This window comes from Protobothrops mucrosquamatus, unplaced genomic scaffold (genome assembly GCF_001527695.2).
Source record: "Protobothrops mucrosquamatus isolate PMUCROS unplaced genomic scaffold, P.Mucros_1.0 scaffold_9, whole genome shotgun sequence".
Classification (NCBI taxonomy): domain Eukaryota; kingdom Metazoa; phylum Chordata; class Lepidosauria; order Squamata; family Viperidae; genus Protobothrops; species Protobothrops mucrosquamatus.
This window is the reverse complement of record NW_015386085.1, coordinates 546,892-561,352: the sequence shown is the minus strand read 5'-3', so window position 1 is coordinate 561,352 and position 14,461 is coordinate 546,892. Positions and strand designations below refer to the sequence as shown.

General features: G+C 38.3%; 1 protein-coding gene across 1 annotated transcript in view; it reads left to right on the top strand.

The window, feature by feature from the left end:
* The window catches only part of NRP2 (neuropilin 2), a 159,256-nt gene that overhangs the window by 109,445 nt on the left and 35,350 nt on the right, over nt 1-14,461 (top strand). The window contains exons 15-17 of the mRNA XM_029284702.1: nt 5,008-5,270; nt 8,441-8,537; nt 13,939-13,983. Of these exons, the coding sequence (XP_029140535.1) occupies nt 5,008-5,270; nt 8,441-8,537; nt 13,939-13,983 (405 nt within the window). The remainder of the gene's footprint in view (nt 1-5,007; nt 5,271-8,440; nt 8,538-13,938; nt 13,984-14,461) is intronic.

The window sequence follows — 14,461 nt, the reverse complement described above, 5'->3', positions numbered from 1 at the left end:
ATGATCTACAGGCCGGTTGGCATGCCTTCCTATGGGATAAACGTAACAAGACATATGCATACTTTTACCGACATCAAATAAGAGAAGTGTTGATATGGACATGGGAAAAGGTCAAAAGGAAACATTATATGAAATTACCAAATTGGGTCTCGCCAATGGAGGCAACCATTTACCCAAATACATTGGATAAAAAAAGATGATAAGATACAAATAATTATTAGATAGCCAGGGGAATCTTAAATCAAAGGAAAAACGAAAAGAACAGGGAATAATTATAGACTGGTGGCCATATTTACAGACACAGTCGAGATATAGAAAAGATATGGAAGAATATGGAATTCAAGGGGTACCACAACAATTGGATAGAATATTGATAGGCAAGGAAGAATTTTTTTTAACAAAAGCATATAAATATTTATTAGAGGTAGAAATGGAAGAAGAAATAGTGAAAGGTTCGATGATAGCATGGGCACGGAATGTAGGCCAAAATATAAATTTAGAAGAATGGGGAAAAGTATGGAACAAAAACTGCAAATTAACATTATCAATGGCATATAAAGAAAATCAGTACAAAATGCTTTATAGGTGGCATCTAACACCGGCGAGATTGGCCAAGATGTATACAAATATGAAACCGGACTGTTGGAAGTGTAAATATAAGGATGGAACATTTTATCACATGTGGTGGCAATGTCCTAAAGCAAGGAAATACTGGGAACAGATAAGAAGATGGCTACAGGAGATAACAGGAGAACAAATTGAATTTAAAGCTGAATTATTTTTATTAGGAATAATTAATCAAAAGATAAAGAAGCAACTCCAATATATTATTGTACACATAGTAACAGCACACGTATTGTCTATGCGCAATGCTGGAAACTTGAAAATATACCAGCTAATGATATGATTATCCATAAGATATTAGAATGTGCCGAGATGTATACGCTAGAAATGAAAGGCAAGGAAGAAACAGAATTTTATGAAGTATGGGATAAGTGGTATAATTGGTTAGAACAGAGAAATAAAAATGTATAGCAATAAATGTAAATAACTGTAAGAGATACATGACACAGTACTTTTAAAAAAAGAAAAAAAGGAAAATGTTTATTGTTTTGTACATTGGAAAAATGAAAAATAAAAACTATTTTTAAAAAAGAGAATAATTTGAGTAGCCAATAGAACAGAGAATTCTGCTCTCACTCAGAAATGCTGCATCAAGCATATAAGACAGGGGTGTCAAACTGCCAGCCCACGGGCCAGATGCATCATAGCGAAACCGCGCCCACTTCATTGTCGGCAATGGCAAAAAAGTCGTGATACGTCACCACACGTCATGTGATGTTGCAAGTTTGACACCCCTGATATAGGACAATCAACTCATCAGTTTTTTTTTCAATTAGCTGATAGTTAACATCTCCCAGGTACACTAACTGCTGCTGCTGCTGCTGTGATAGATTTCTTTAAATGTTTTGAAAAGTATACATTTTGTAAGCTGCAAAATGGGAGCTGGCGTTGCATGAGTAGCATTCAGCAATATTACCACAGCAAAACAAAAGAAACATGTAACTGCTACTACTACTCTGCTAATAATTCCAACATTTAATTAAATCTACTAGCAGATTATCGGTAAAGCACACAAGGCTAGGCTACTTGTAGGACTATCTATTTTGATTATTTCCATGCATCCTGCATGTTCTGACAGGTTTGCCATGCTCCAGGTCTCACTGCTTGGGCATTGCCCTCTGGCAGAAGGAGTTAGGAGATAGGATTTCTCTACTGCTGCTCCTACCTTTGTAACAGCCTGAAATCCAGCCGACTCTGACCCTGTCTGTTTTTTGGGAAGGCATTAAAGCCTGTTTTTTTTCTTCAGCATTGGGCTTGGGCATGGAATGACCATTGGATCGTTTTTTCTTGGCACTTCAGGTGTTATATAGTATTTTCTGGCTTTGTCTATGTTTTTATGCCTTCTTTTATTATTTGTTTTAATTAAATTATTATAGTTAAATGTATAATTATGTACATTGTACTGAATTGTGTGGTGAATGGGTGATGATATACATTGATTACATAAATAAATAAAACACATAAGTCAGTACTCTTCCTATAAAGTAGCAACAAAATTCACACAAATAGCTTTTTGGTTTGTTAAATACATCCTGAGATAAACATTAGCATGGCACAGGAGGATACAGCATTCATACAAAATAGAGTAACTGGCAGGCTTCCTTCAACAGCAAGGTCAAAAGTTCAAGACTGCCTGTCCAAAAACACAAAAGGTCAGATAAGTAGGTTTATTGTAGAAAAGCTTTAAAGCCATTATGAAATAGTTCCAGTGAGTACTGTGTATCAAATGTGAGTTCTATTTATAGTGAAAACAATATTCTCTTTCTCCTGCCCGTACAGGGCAAACAGCTAGAAGCTACTCTCTTCCATTAATTTTGTTTTAGGATTTGCATTATTACCAGGCTGTTTGTACTGGGTAATCTGAAAGCTTACTCTCACTCTAAAACATCAGCAAACCAACCCAGATTTCTTTTTTTTTTCCCTTTGCATTCTAACCATTATTTTAAAACTAAAATCCCAAAGCAGCCCACTTTTATTAACATGGGCTAAGAAGGTTGAGGATTTGCCCCAGGGCAACCAAACATAAATAAGCTAATTACTCTCCATTACTCTAATTTCTGCCTATTGAGGAGATGGTAGAGTTTTTGTAAAAAAACAATGGTAGCCTCACAGATAACACAGGCATTCCTAATTTCCACAATGCTATTGGAGGGTCCTTCCCCATTACTGAGTTGGTGGTGCAGTCCATATTTGTAGACCTCACTGCTGATTCTTAACCTGCCTCTATTGTCTCTGTTTCAGGTCACTGTATTTCCTTACTTATTTTCAAAATAATGGGTAGCAAAGCCCAATAGTATACTAACCTTGGAAACAGAATAAGGGGAACATACTTTTTTATTTTTTATTTTTAATACTGATATAGCTAAGGGCATCTTAAGCTTATAACAGTCAAGGTATAGGATCAAGATGAAAGCAATGTCACGTGGGCTTGGAAGAATTTTTTTTTTGCTAGGGCATGTTTCTGCTCTGCTATTTGAAGTTGAGGATTAATCTTTGCAGATATAAAGAAGAGGAGGAAGCAGGAGCAGAACCCTCAGTTAAATTGTCTGCTAGTCCAGATTGTGAAGTATTTATTGCTTATTATAGTGGAGGGGGGTGAACCTCTTTCCCCTGGTTATAATGTCAGCTTAGTGAATGGCAAGCAGGTGTCCATGAGTGTCTACCTTATAAACAGAGTAGCAAATAAAAGAGAGAATAATATGAACATGTGCATGCTCATGCACAAACACTGATAATGTCATGATTATAGAGTCAATTTTCCTTGCCAATTATAGCACTTTCACTTGTCCTAATTATGTCAATCATTTATCTTAAGCTTCTCAAGTGTCTTGATCAGGAGGTTTTTGTGCCTGTGGCTGTTGGTGAAATAGATGGCCATCTTACTTCTCTGTCTCAGTCAAGGCAATGTCCTATCTTTCTATCCATCTGGTGGATGCCTCTCTTCTTAAGATTAGTCTTCCTAACAATGATCTGTGTATAGTTTAGTAGGGATGCGCAACAGATTTGTCTGAAGGACTTGCAGAAAGAAGAGTTACAATCATGTACCCACATGCTCTGAGGTACTTTTTCGGTTTCATATCTGAAGGGCTGCACAGCTCCATATTATTTTCTTTTGTTTAATATTCAAATACAGGGCTATTGTTTCTCAGATATTTTCTCTCTTATAAGTATATTCTAAATAGTGCAACCAATTGTACACATTGGGGCATTTTCCTAAGAAAATATGTATGGGATTCAATCTTCAGCGTATACTCCATTATCAATATTCTACAAATATATTAACTGTCATAGGCCTACACACGTGTTCAAACTTTTCTCTGTAGAAGATTGATAGCATATATTTTAAAGATTTGCATATGAGAAACAAATATTTACCCAATGAAGTTTTCCCAATGTGTAAATCCCATGAAAATATGCTTGTGATTCAGCAAAAATGTAAATAACTTTGCAGGACTGGGATGAATAATCCAGCAGGCTTTGTAGCGGCCTTTTTCCCAAGCAAGAAGTCAGTTAAGATGCTTTCCATAGCATTAGTCCAGCATATGTATTGGTAGTTTTAGAGGAATTATTGTTTGTTACTTCTTTTATGTGTAATACTTTCATTAATTGATCGACCACCTTTTAGTAGTAAACTTTCAATGTTGCATTGGGAGAATACTGAAATACAAGATTATGTTAGGGTTAGAGTTAAACGAAAGCAAATGCAAAAGTATGTAAATGACATAGAAGAAAAACTAAACTTTTCAGGGACACACATAAATAAACATTTTGTATTGTTACAACTATTTTTGCACTGCCAAGATTAAATGATATCAGACAGTTTAATATAGACTGAAATATGGGGTAGGGTGGGGTGGAGGAGTGGGGAAGGGATTGTAGATCTTTCAAAATTAACACTATTCTCTTTTTTACAAATGATGTCTTTTGAAACGAGATGGTCTTAAAGATCTGCAAAAAAGCTAAGAGCCAAACAGAACTCCCAAATGAAGAAAATCCCAAATTGGCGCTATCACTTAGAAATGAATAAATTAAATAGTAGGATGCAAAAATACGTTTTTCTAGGAGATCTTAATGAGTAAGCAGGTTCCTGTGGAAGCAGCTTCTTCTAGTAGTCTGAGCCCTAGTGATTTTTGGAGAATCCCCGATGCTTTACTTAAAATGCATACTTCCTTCATCTGACATTTAAGTGTTAAGTTTTCTCCTCATGTTATAGCAATGTGGAGCAGGACAGGAAATGAGTGACCTCTTTTTCTACATCATGCTGAAATTATGAACCATGTACTTTCTTGCTATTCATGGTTGAATTTCTCATTAGCTAGAGCTAATAACCATAGATTGCCGTATCTATTGCAAATTCTAATTAGGATTAATCTTCTTCAGCAGATGGCAAGAGTTATTTGAGGTTGCAAAGCAGTGCAAGACGAGAAGGACAACATGCTCGGCTGATCAGTCCCACTGTCTTCTTGCCCAGGAGTGCTGTGTGCCTGATGTTTTGGTACCAGCTCTCTGGAGGGAGTGGGACTATGCTGCAGGTACGGCGGGAGGCAACGCATGAGAACAAACCACTGTGGAGCATCAGGGAAGACCAAGGAGAGGAGTGGAGGGAAGGCCGGATTCTTCTACCTAGTTATGATACAGAATATCAGGTGAGCATGTTAAAGTGTGAATTGAGATTAAGCATCGCTACACATTCATCTCCCAGATTTCAAGAGACCATGTTTGTTCATCGTTAAAAAAAGGGGGAAAAAGAAAACATTGTTCATAAGAGCTTTCCCTCTTTCATTTTGCTTCCCATGTTGCTATAGTGACTGAATAACAGTGTATTTGCTACTTGGATTTTGCCTATTTTATATATAGCTTAGCTTTGGGTTTATTTTATTGTCATTTACATCCTTAAAAGATTCTCTTTTGCTAGATGTGGACTGCAAAAATCAAGATCACCAGCAGAAGGCAATAAAAAGTAGAGTTTTTTCTATGTATTTCCATTGAGGCCATTGAGTTGTTTGCAACTCAACTCTGGTAGCTCTGCCTTTTGCGACTATTTTTTCCTCCTCTATTTTCTCTTGGATGAAGAACATGTAGCTTGTGAAGCAAACATGTAAGAAATAAATGTGAGTGCATAGTGGAGGCAGCAGGAATTTAAGAGTTTGCCTAGATTGTTGGTGCGATAATTGTTTAAGAGCCTGGAGTCCACACTGGAGAAACACTGAAAGAAACTGCACATCTACTTGTAGGGGGAAGGGAGCGATTATGACAAGAGCTCCAAAGTGGACCACGTGTTTTCAGACACTTTAATCAACAGAGGGCAGCTGTGTGTAAATTCTGAATAGATCACAGGAATGGGTCAAAAAAGTCAAAATGGCAGTCAAAACATTTGATCAATGCCCCACTCCTTTTTGATATGCATCATGTAGTCATGGCCAATATGCTGGCTTCTTTAACAGCACCATGCAGATGCCCTTGGAATAGGTAGGTGCAGTAGGCAGGCAGGCAGGCAGGCAGATAAATAGAAAGATAAATGCCTTAGAGCAAATGATTCTCAACCTTTTCTTCATCACAGACCCCTGTTAAATACCTTTTGTGGCCACGGACCATGGCAACAAACCACCAAGACTTAAATCAAGATTTAAAGCACTAGACTGCATCAAGCCTTAATGGACCCCCCCTGTGACCACATCACAGGGGCCCCCCAGGGGTCCACACAGTGGTGGGATTCAAATATGTAAATAACCGGTTCTCTGTGTGGATGCCGCTTCCGGAAGTCCATTCTGGGCCTGGGCAACAAAAAAAATTAGCTAACGGTTCTGCCGAAGTGGTGCGAACCAGGTTGAGAATCACTGCTTTAGAGTAAGTTTCTGACTCCCTGAAGCTTTTTGACAAGGCCTTTTGAAGTTTGCCCTTGCCTTCTTCCTAGGGCTGAGAGAGAGGGACTGGCCCTGCTGGCTTCATGCCTAAAACAGAACAAGGGCACATGTGGTCTCCCGGTTTCTAGCCTGATGCTTTAATCAATTTTGCATTCCAGCATTGAAATTTACCCCAATTGCTTGTTGGAGGAAGAATGCTAGTTATGATGAAAGCTCTCATTTTAAACTGAAATTGTTTTTTACAGATAGTCCTTGACTTAAAACCATTCATTTAGCAACCACGATGGCACTGAAAAAAGTGATTTATGACTGGTCCTCACATGTACAACCATTGCAGCATCCCTACAGGCACGTAATCAAAATTTGGATGCTTGGCAAACAAAATATATTTATGACACCTGTGGCAAAGGGTCACGTGATCCCCATTTGTAACATTCCTATTCGGCTTCTGACAAGCAAAGTCAATAGGGGAAGCCACATTCACTTAGTGACTACATGATTCACTTAACAATTGCAGTGATCTGCTTAACACCGTGGCAAAAAAAATTGGGCATGACTTACTTAACACCTGTCTTGCGTAATAATGAAAATTCTACTCTCGGTTGTGATTGTAAGTCGAGGACTATCTGTACTATTTAACCACCAAGTTTCCTCCCTTTGAAAACTCCTACTATTTTTGCTTTGTAGGATGTTTTAAATTCTTTGTTAGAGATTAATAGCCTAACCTTGACAGACAGTGCCCAGGATTTCTTAGGAAGAGAAATAATAATTAAAGCAGTTTAAATTTGCTATGAACATGAGGTCAAAAACTTCTATGTGTATTTGCTGCTGCTTCCAACAATTCAGAAGCCTTCCCTGCCCACTCTATTGCTTTTCACTAATCAATGTTCTGTTTCCCTTCACCACACTGAAGCATTTTGGCAAAAATGCTAGTCTCAGTTTTAAAATAAAGCGTGGAGATTAAACCTGACAGGCATATTTGCCTATATTGCAAAATTAGCTGGAATACAGAATGAAGTTCTTTGTTTGCTTGCTTGGTTTCTTCTCCTTGTATTTTCTTGTACCAAAATTTAGCATGGGGTTCAAACAACTCATTCCCAGTCAGTAAGAAAACAGTACTTGAATATGGTCCAGAGTCCAGGCAATTTAGGGTCTTTTTTGACAATTGGGAGTTCCTGCTTCTTTGCTAAAATCCCACCATGAGTCTTATCACTGCACCAACACCACAATCCCAATCCCGTGCTACTTTATTGGAAGATTAATCAAGCTGGACCTGAGAAGGGAGCCAAGATGGAGAGCCAGGATGAAAACAAATTATGTTTTCTGGTGTTTGCCCACCTGGTATATATTTGAGGCTTATGCTCAAGTTCTGTAGTTCCAAATCAACAACTGAAATTTATTTGTTGATTTGTTGAATGCCATTTATCCACTATTCAGATCTACTGGACTCTAGGCAGTTTGCAGATATTAAACTGTAAATGAATAAATAATACATGATATGAAATTGTTAAAACTACAGTAATTTTAGAATCAAATACAAGATTATTTAGGGAAATAATGTAAAATTTAATTAAGGCACTGATTAAAATAATTTAAATAAGGCACTAAATTTCTGTAGGGTGTCAAAAGCCGGAGAAAGGTGAGGAGAGTTAGAATGGATTAGGAGAATCTGAAGATTGCTGAGCCTCTGGCTTGATCAAAAAGAATGGTGGGCAGCCAATATTTATTTCCACTCCAAGTAACTTTTAAAGTAAAAGAAAAAAAAAACCCAGTTATTTAACTTTTGGGGAGTTAGTATAATGGACACATTTCTAGGATTCTTTTGAGCTTTACCACCTTTTTGTCAGTTGGAAATGTCTAAATACTAAGAGAATCTGATAACTTTAATCCCTTTCTTTGACATATGCAAGGGCTGTTTGTGGATTTATTATTCTGTCTTTATTCACTCCTAGATTGTATTTGAAGGCACCATAAGCAACGGGCATTCAGGAGACATTGCCATTGATGATGTCCGAATAGGCACTGATACTTCTTTGGAGAACTGCATGGGTATGTAAGGATAAATCTAATCTGTAATAAGAAGCAAAAACGCATCTGCAAACAATAGAATTGGCAAGTTGAAAGAGGGAGAACTCTTATTTCTGATGCAATTCTTCTTGCCCCACATAACAAGTACTGAACTATAAAGGGTATGAAGCCATCCATCTGAACCGATAGCACTTCTGCTGTGATGATACTGTATACATTGTAGGGCTTTCCTCCCCCCCACACCTTATAGTTCACTTCACACAAAAATAGTAGTATTTGTGGGCTGCTTGCAGTTGCATCTCTGTGATGACTGTTCAGATGGCAAGTTGATCATGAGCATGCAAATTAGCCACTGATACTCACTTTTCACTGTTATAACAAATGCTAGCTGGAGTATGTGTAGAAATAGGAAGTGAGTATTTTAACTTAGTACAGATCCAATTCCAAGTGGCCTTCGTAGGGTGCCTATTTCATGAGAAGCAGCCTTCCTATTGTTCCTAAGCCATGGATTCAATCTACCAATTAACCCCAAAGCAAACCAGTTGAGATCTTGGCTTTCAGTAGGGATGTAGAAGCATTGGCTACAGCTTTGCTGAGTGCCATCTCCATTTGTTTTTCCCCGAAGAAAAATGGCTCAGGCCTAGTTTACAAAAACTCTGAACTGAGTAAGATGGGTAAAAAAAATGAATGCATCCTATCATATGGACAGAATGTCTTGCTCATATAATCAGTGTATTAGAGGTAAGGCTAGGCTTGAATAACTCCTTTCTGAAGGCTTTCTTTATTAAAATTTTCTGAATGACAGGAAGTTTTCATTTTCATTTTTTATTGTTTGCTTTAATGTTAAGAATCCCATGATCCTTTTCAACAGTGTGGAATAGGCCAGAAACAATCAGAAGGCCAATTGTTGTGCACAAAGGTGGTTGTGGGATGATAGCCCCATGTAGGACAGCCTGTATCCCCCCCCCCGGCAATATGCATATTACTAAACTCCAGAAAGAGACTAGCAAGGAGCAGTGGGGCAAAATTAATAGGAATGGGTTACCCTCCAGCAAATAGCACCTTGGTTCAATAGCTGTTATGTGCAAATGATTCTTTTACAGTTCTGGCCAAGAGGTCACATAGCAATCATCTTTGCAGGCAATCTTATCTTAAGGTTGTTAAGCAGACAGAACCCTGGTTGCATTAAAGCAAGCCTCACCCATTCATTTAGCCTACTCTCTCCTTCTGGAGGAAGTCAGGGAGAAGGAATATCTGGGGAAAGCCGGTAGGGATGGTTTCCCTGTCAACACACTGAGAGATTAATTCATGCCTCTGCAATGGCATGGACTGCTTATAATAATAATTAGATTGTTACCAAAGAAAAATATCCAGGAGCCAAAATTAGTCATCAGTCAACACCGTATACATAGAAAGAGCTGAGGAGATCAATAGAAATCCTTGTTAATAGGAAATAATCACCAGAAAAAGGGTGGTGACATGAGAAATCACATTCACAAAAATTGTAATATTGTTAACTCCTAAAAATATGCCCGTTATTCTGCTATCATGGGCACCTGAATGGAGGCAATAATGGCAGGTGCATTAATGATGCCATCACACAAATATTTGTACCAGATATCAATGCCCAAGTACTAATGACAGCAAATACAAATAACAGAATTTATGGTAAGACATTCCATGCATGTTGCCATCTTTGGTATGATTTTGACTTGTGCTATTAACCACTGAAGTAAGACAATAGTGGAGCACCTTAGGAGGGGCAGGTCCTTTCTTTGGCATCCTCAGTTGAAGAAAGGCTATCTTATCTTGGCTGCAAAACTCCAACCAACCAGTAGATGGCAGCAGTGTTCATTTTTTGTGGGGGGGGGGGTTTGGCTGCTGGCAAATGGTTGTTTGGAGGTTTGCAGCCCAGATTTGGTAGCTGTAGTTGAAGTCCTGGGAAAGACACTGTCCTTGATAGCATAGGCTGTAATAGCCAGCTGAATGACCTGTTACCTAAGCAAAAGGAGCTGAGAGATTTTAAAAGTCCAGAAGATAACATTCAGAGATGGTCAAGTAAATGCCTTCCTAATTCAGTCCCACTAGGTCACAGGTATCAAACTCGCCACATCACGTGACGCGTCGCGACGTATCGCGACTCTTTTTGCATTGCCGGCAATGGGGTGGGCGCGGCTTCGGTAGGATGAAACTGGCCCGCAAGCCAGCAGTTTGACACCCCTGCTAGGTAAACCAGACGAGAAAATCAATTCCATATGTAGCTAAAAAAAAGCAACCTTTCAGATCTTCAGTTGGATCCTGGCACAAAAATGGCTCACAATTGTATTCCTTGGGAGTTAAGTATTTCATGCAAGTAAATGTTTGTTACCATTGCAGGTAACGACTTAGAAATCTTCTACGCATTTACGTGCCAGGTGCAATTTCCATGTTTACAATAATAATAAAAAAGAAAACCACATGTCCTTGCCAGCTTTTGGGAACCTGGTTCTGTAGAATTACTGACATGCTTGCTCCCCAGAGATTAGCATTGGACTGCTGTTCCCATAGCTGTTTGATTTGTTGAGTAATGTGGGGAGCTGCTCAAAGAAGTTCCACAAATTGCAGCATTTCTAAAGGAATAAAAGTAGTGGGAAGGTTTGAGATGGGGTCTTGGGTCTGAGATTATGAGTGTATAATCCTTTTCTTTGCACCATTCTTAATTGTAACGTGTCCCAACTAATACTCCCCTTCGTCTCAGGGTTTTTCCTCTCATAATAATTTTTAAAGTCAATATCTAGTAAAAAAAAAAAAAAAAGCCAAGCTCAAATGTTTGACTGATGTTTCTGTTAAATCATTTAGTATTTGAAACATACGTGTGCATGCATAATCACACACAGAGACACCCCACAGAACTGTAAAAAGGAACTGACAAGCTTCTGCTTTAAAATTGTAAATCCAGAGAAGTAATCAAATTCCTTTTCAACTTGAGGAAAGAATCTAATAGCTCACAATATTACTGTTTTTCTTTTTCAGAGACCTGTCACTTTCTTTTTTAGACTGGCTGAGTATTTCATAGCACTCCATTGAAACCATAGTTAAACCAAGGGACTCCATTTCCAAATGTAATACAAAAGTAATCTAAAAATAATAATAAAAAAGCCCTTTTCTTTATTCTTCGGGAAAATAATCACTGAAACACATTGGTTGTTTCTGCCCACTTTCTCCTCCCCAGGGACTAGTAACATATTATTTTTGCTAAGTATCTGTTTCTGTTTCAGTATTGTGAATTTCTTTCAGACTGTGGAATCCTATAGGGGAGAACTAAAAAAGAGAATGGATGAGGCTGAGGAAAGGTTAGATGGAGGGAACTGCAGTCCCTCCTCCCCTTTTAAACTTGTCAAACCTACTGTCTATATCTGTAAGCTAAATTCAATCCATATATGCTGGATTTGGAGCCAAACAATTGTATTTATTGTTGCATATGTTTTGAAAATTGTTTGCATTTGCTGTTTGCTACCCAGAATCACTATAGTGAGATGGGTGGCCTTGAGTGATTAAAGCGATTTTAAAAAACTGCATATATCTTTAACTTTAATATCTTTAACCATCTCTAAGTTATAATTAGGATCCCCATTTGAACCTTCATAAACAGACATTGCCATACATACCAGTAATAGATTGTGCTTTAGAAACCATTTCCTGATACCCATTATAAATGACATCTTAAGTTTCTTTCCCAGGTGTCTATCTTTAGGATAGAATAGAATAGAATAGAATAGAATAGAATAGAATAGAAGTTGGAAGGGGCCTTGGAGGTCTTCTAGTCCAGCCCCCTGTTTAGGCAGGAAACCCTATACCATTTCAGACAAATGGTTGTCCAATGTTTTCTTTAAAACTTCCAGTGAAGGAGCATTCACAACTTCTGGAGGCAAGTTGTTCCACTGTCAGGAAATTTCTTCTTAGTTCTAGGTTGCTTCTCTCCTTGATTAGTTTCCATCCGTTGCTTCTTGTCCTGCCTTCAGATGCTTTGGAAAATAGCTTGACTCCCTCTTCTTTGTGGCAACCCCTGAGATATTGGAACACTGTTATCATGTCCTCCCTCATCCTTCTCTTCATTAAACTAGACATACCCAATTCCAGCAACCGTTCTTTATATGTTTTAGCCTCCAGTCCCCTAATCATCTCTGTTGCTCTTCTCTGTACTCTTTCTAAAGTCTCAACATCTTTTTTACATCATGGTGAGCAAAGTGTGGCCCTTCCTTCCTTCCTTCCTTCCTTCCCTCCCTCCCTCCCTCCCTCGTTCCTTCCTTCCTTCCTTCCTTCCTTCTTTCCTTCCTTCCTTCCTTCTCTTTCTTTCTTTCTTTCTTTCTTTCTTTCTTTCTTTCTTTCTTTCTTTCTTTCTTTCTTTCTTTCTCTTTTTCTTTCCTTTTCTTTAGGGGGAAGCTTTCCAATATATGAAACCTCTTATCATATCCTTCCTTCTTACATCCAACTTAGTCTCAATCTTTAACATTAATCATATGTAATGTCTCCTGCTTACCACTCCAGTAATTTTATTCCCTCATTTTTAAAACCTGAAGGAACCACGTACCTGCAGTTTCCAAAACAAAAGAGATGCATGGAGAGAGGAAGACAGATTTCCTTTGCTTCCCTGCCTATGGCTTGTGTTATTCCTCAAAAAAGGCACAACACCATTGTCAGTGGCATTTAGCATGTAATGTGTTATAGGAGTTATTACAAATGTTCACCATCTCAAATGGGACCAAGTTCTGAATCAATATAGCATGTTAATCTTTAGTGTACGGCAGGGGTGTCAAACTGCCGGCCCAGGGGCCAGATGCATCATGGCGAAACTGCGCTCACCCCATTGCCAGCAATGGAAAAAAAGTTGCGATACGTCACGACACGTCACGTGACGTTGTGAGATGGAAACCCCTGGTGTGTGGCAACTCTTGAGGAGCCCATGGTGGTATCCATAGGGTTAATCCATTTTATCCTTCAACCAACCTGTGAGTTGGAAGAGGATGAGAGAGGCAGGCAGGCACTATCTCAGATACTTTGTGTGCTTTGCAATCAACACTGTTTCAGTCCTTTAGTTTATCAGTTTTGTTATCACCTGGCATTCTATCACCTGGGCCAAAAAATAAAAGAAAATACAATTGCAATTGTGTTTCTACTGCTAGAACACATCCTATTATAGCAGGCCTAGTGGAAAGCCTGCTATCACAAAAACATTTTTAAAGAGTTATCCTTAGTGAATACAGAAGATCCTACCCCACCCCCTAAAAAAAAAAGGATAAAGGATTGGCTACCACTTGTACAAATTGAAAAAAGAGGTTCTTCAAGATTAGAGGTTTCAAGATACTCCCTGTGATCATATGGGTTACTATCTTCAGGATCTATAATTTGCTAACTCACTTTCAGCTCTTCTTTTTATTTACAGAACCCATTGCAGCTTTCCCTGGAGAACACACGTTTGAAATTTCAGGTAAAAATGCACTTCTTCTTCTTGCCTTTTTTTTTTTTTACTGCATGGTTTATTTTCTGATTTTTTTTAATACTTAAAATTGAATGTGTGTGCAGAAAGTGAGATGCAACCAAACAAAACTAACACAAAGTTGCTATGCAAATAAAAAGTTTTTAAGTACGATAGCTTCTGTGTGAGAGGATTTAAAAAGAGTATAACATTTTACCCAATAAAATGCAGAATTCATTGTAAAAATTACCTTGGGCCAGTTTCAGTTATAGCTGAATGCTTGCAGAATGTTTTTAAAGTTTTACAGATCTGCTGGCTAGTATGTATTAGCACCCTAATGAATCATTTTCCGAGTGAGATGGGTAGTTTGTAAATTCAATAAATAAAAATAATGGGTGTGTGTCCTCCTGTCTGTATGTCATCCTCACCTCATGTCAGCTGGAATATCTCTTTGGGGGGAAAGAGCAAGCATGCTTTTACTTGGACAAGA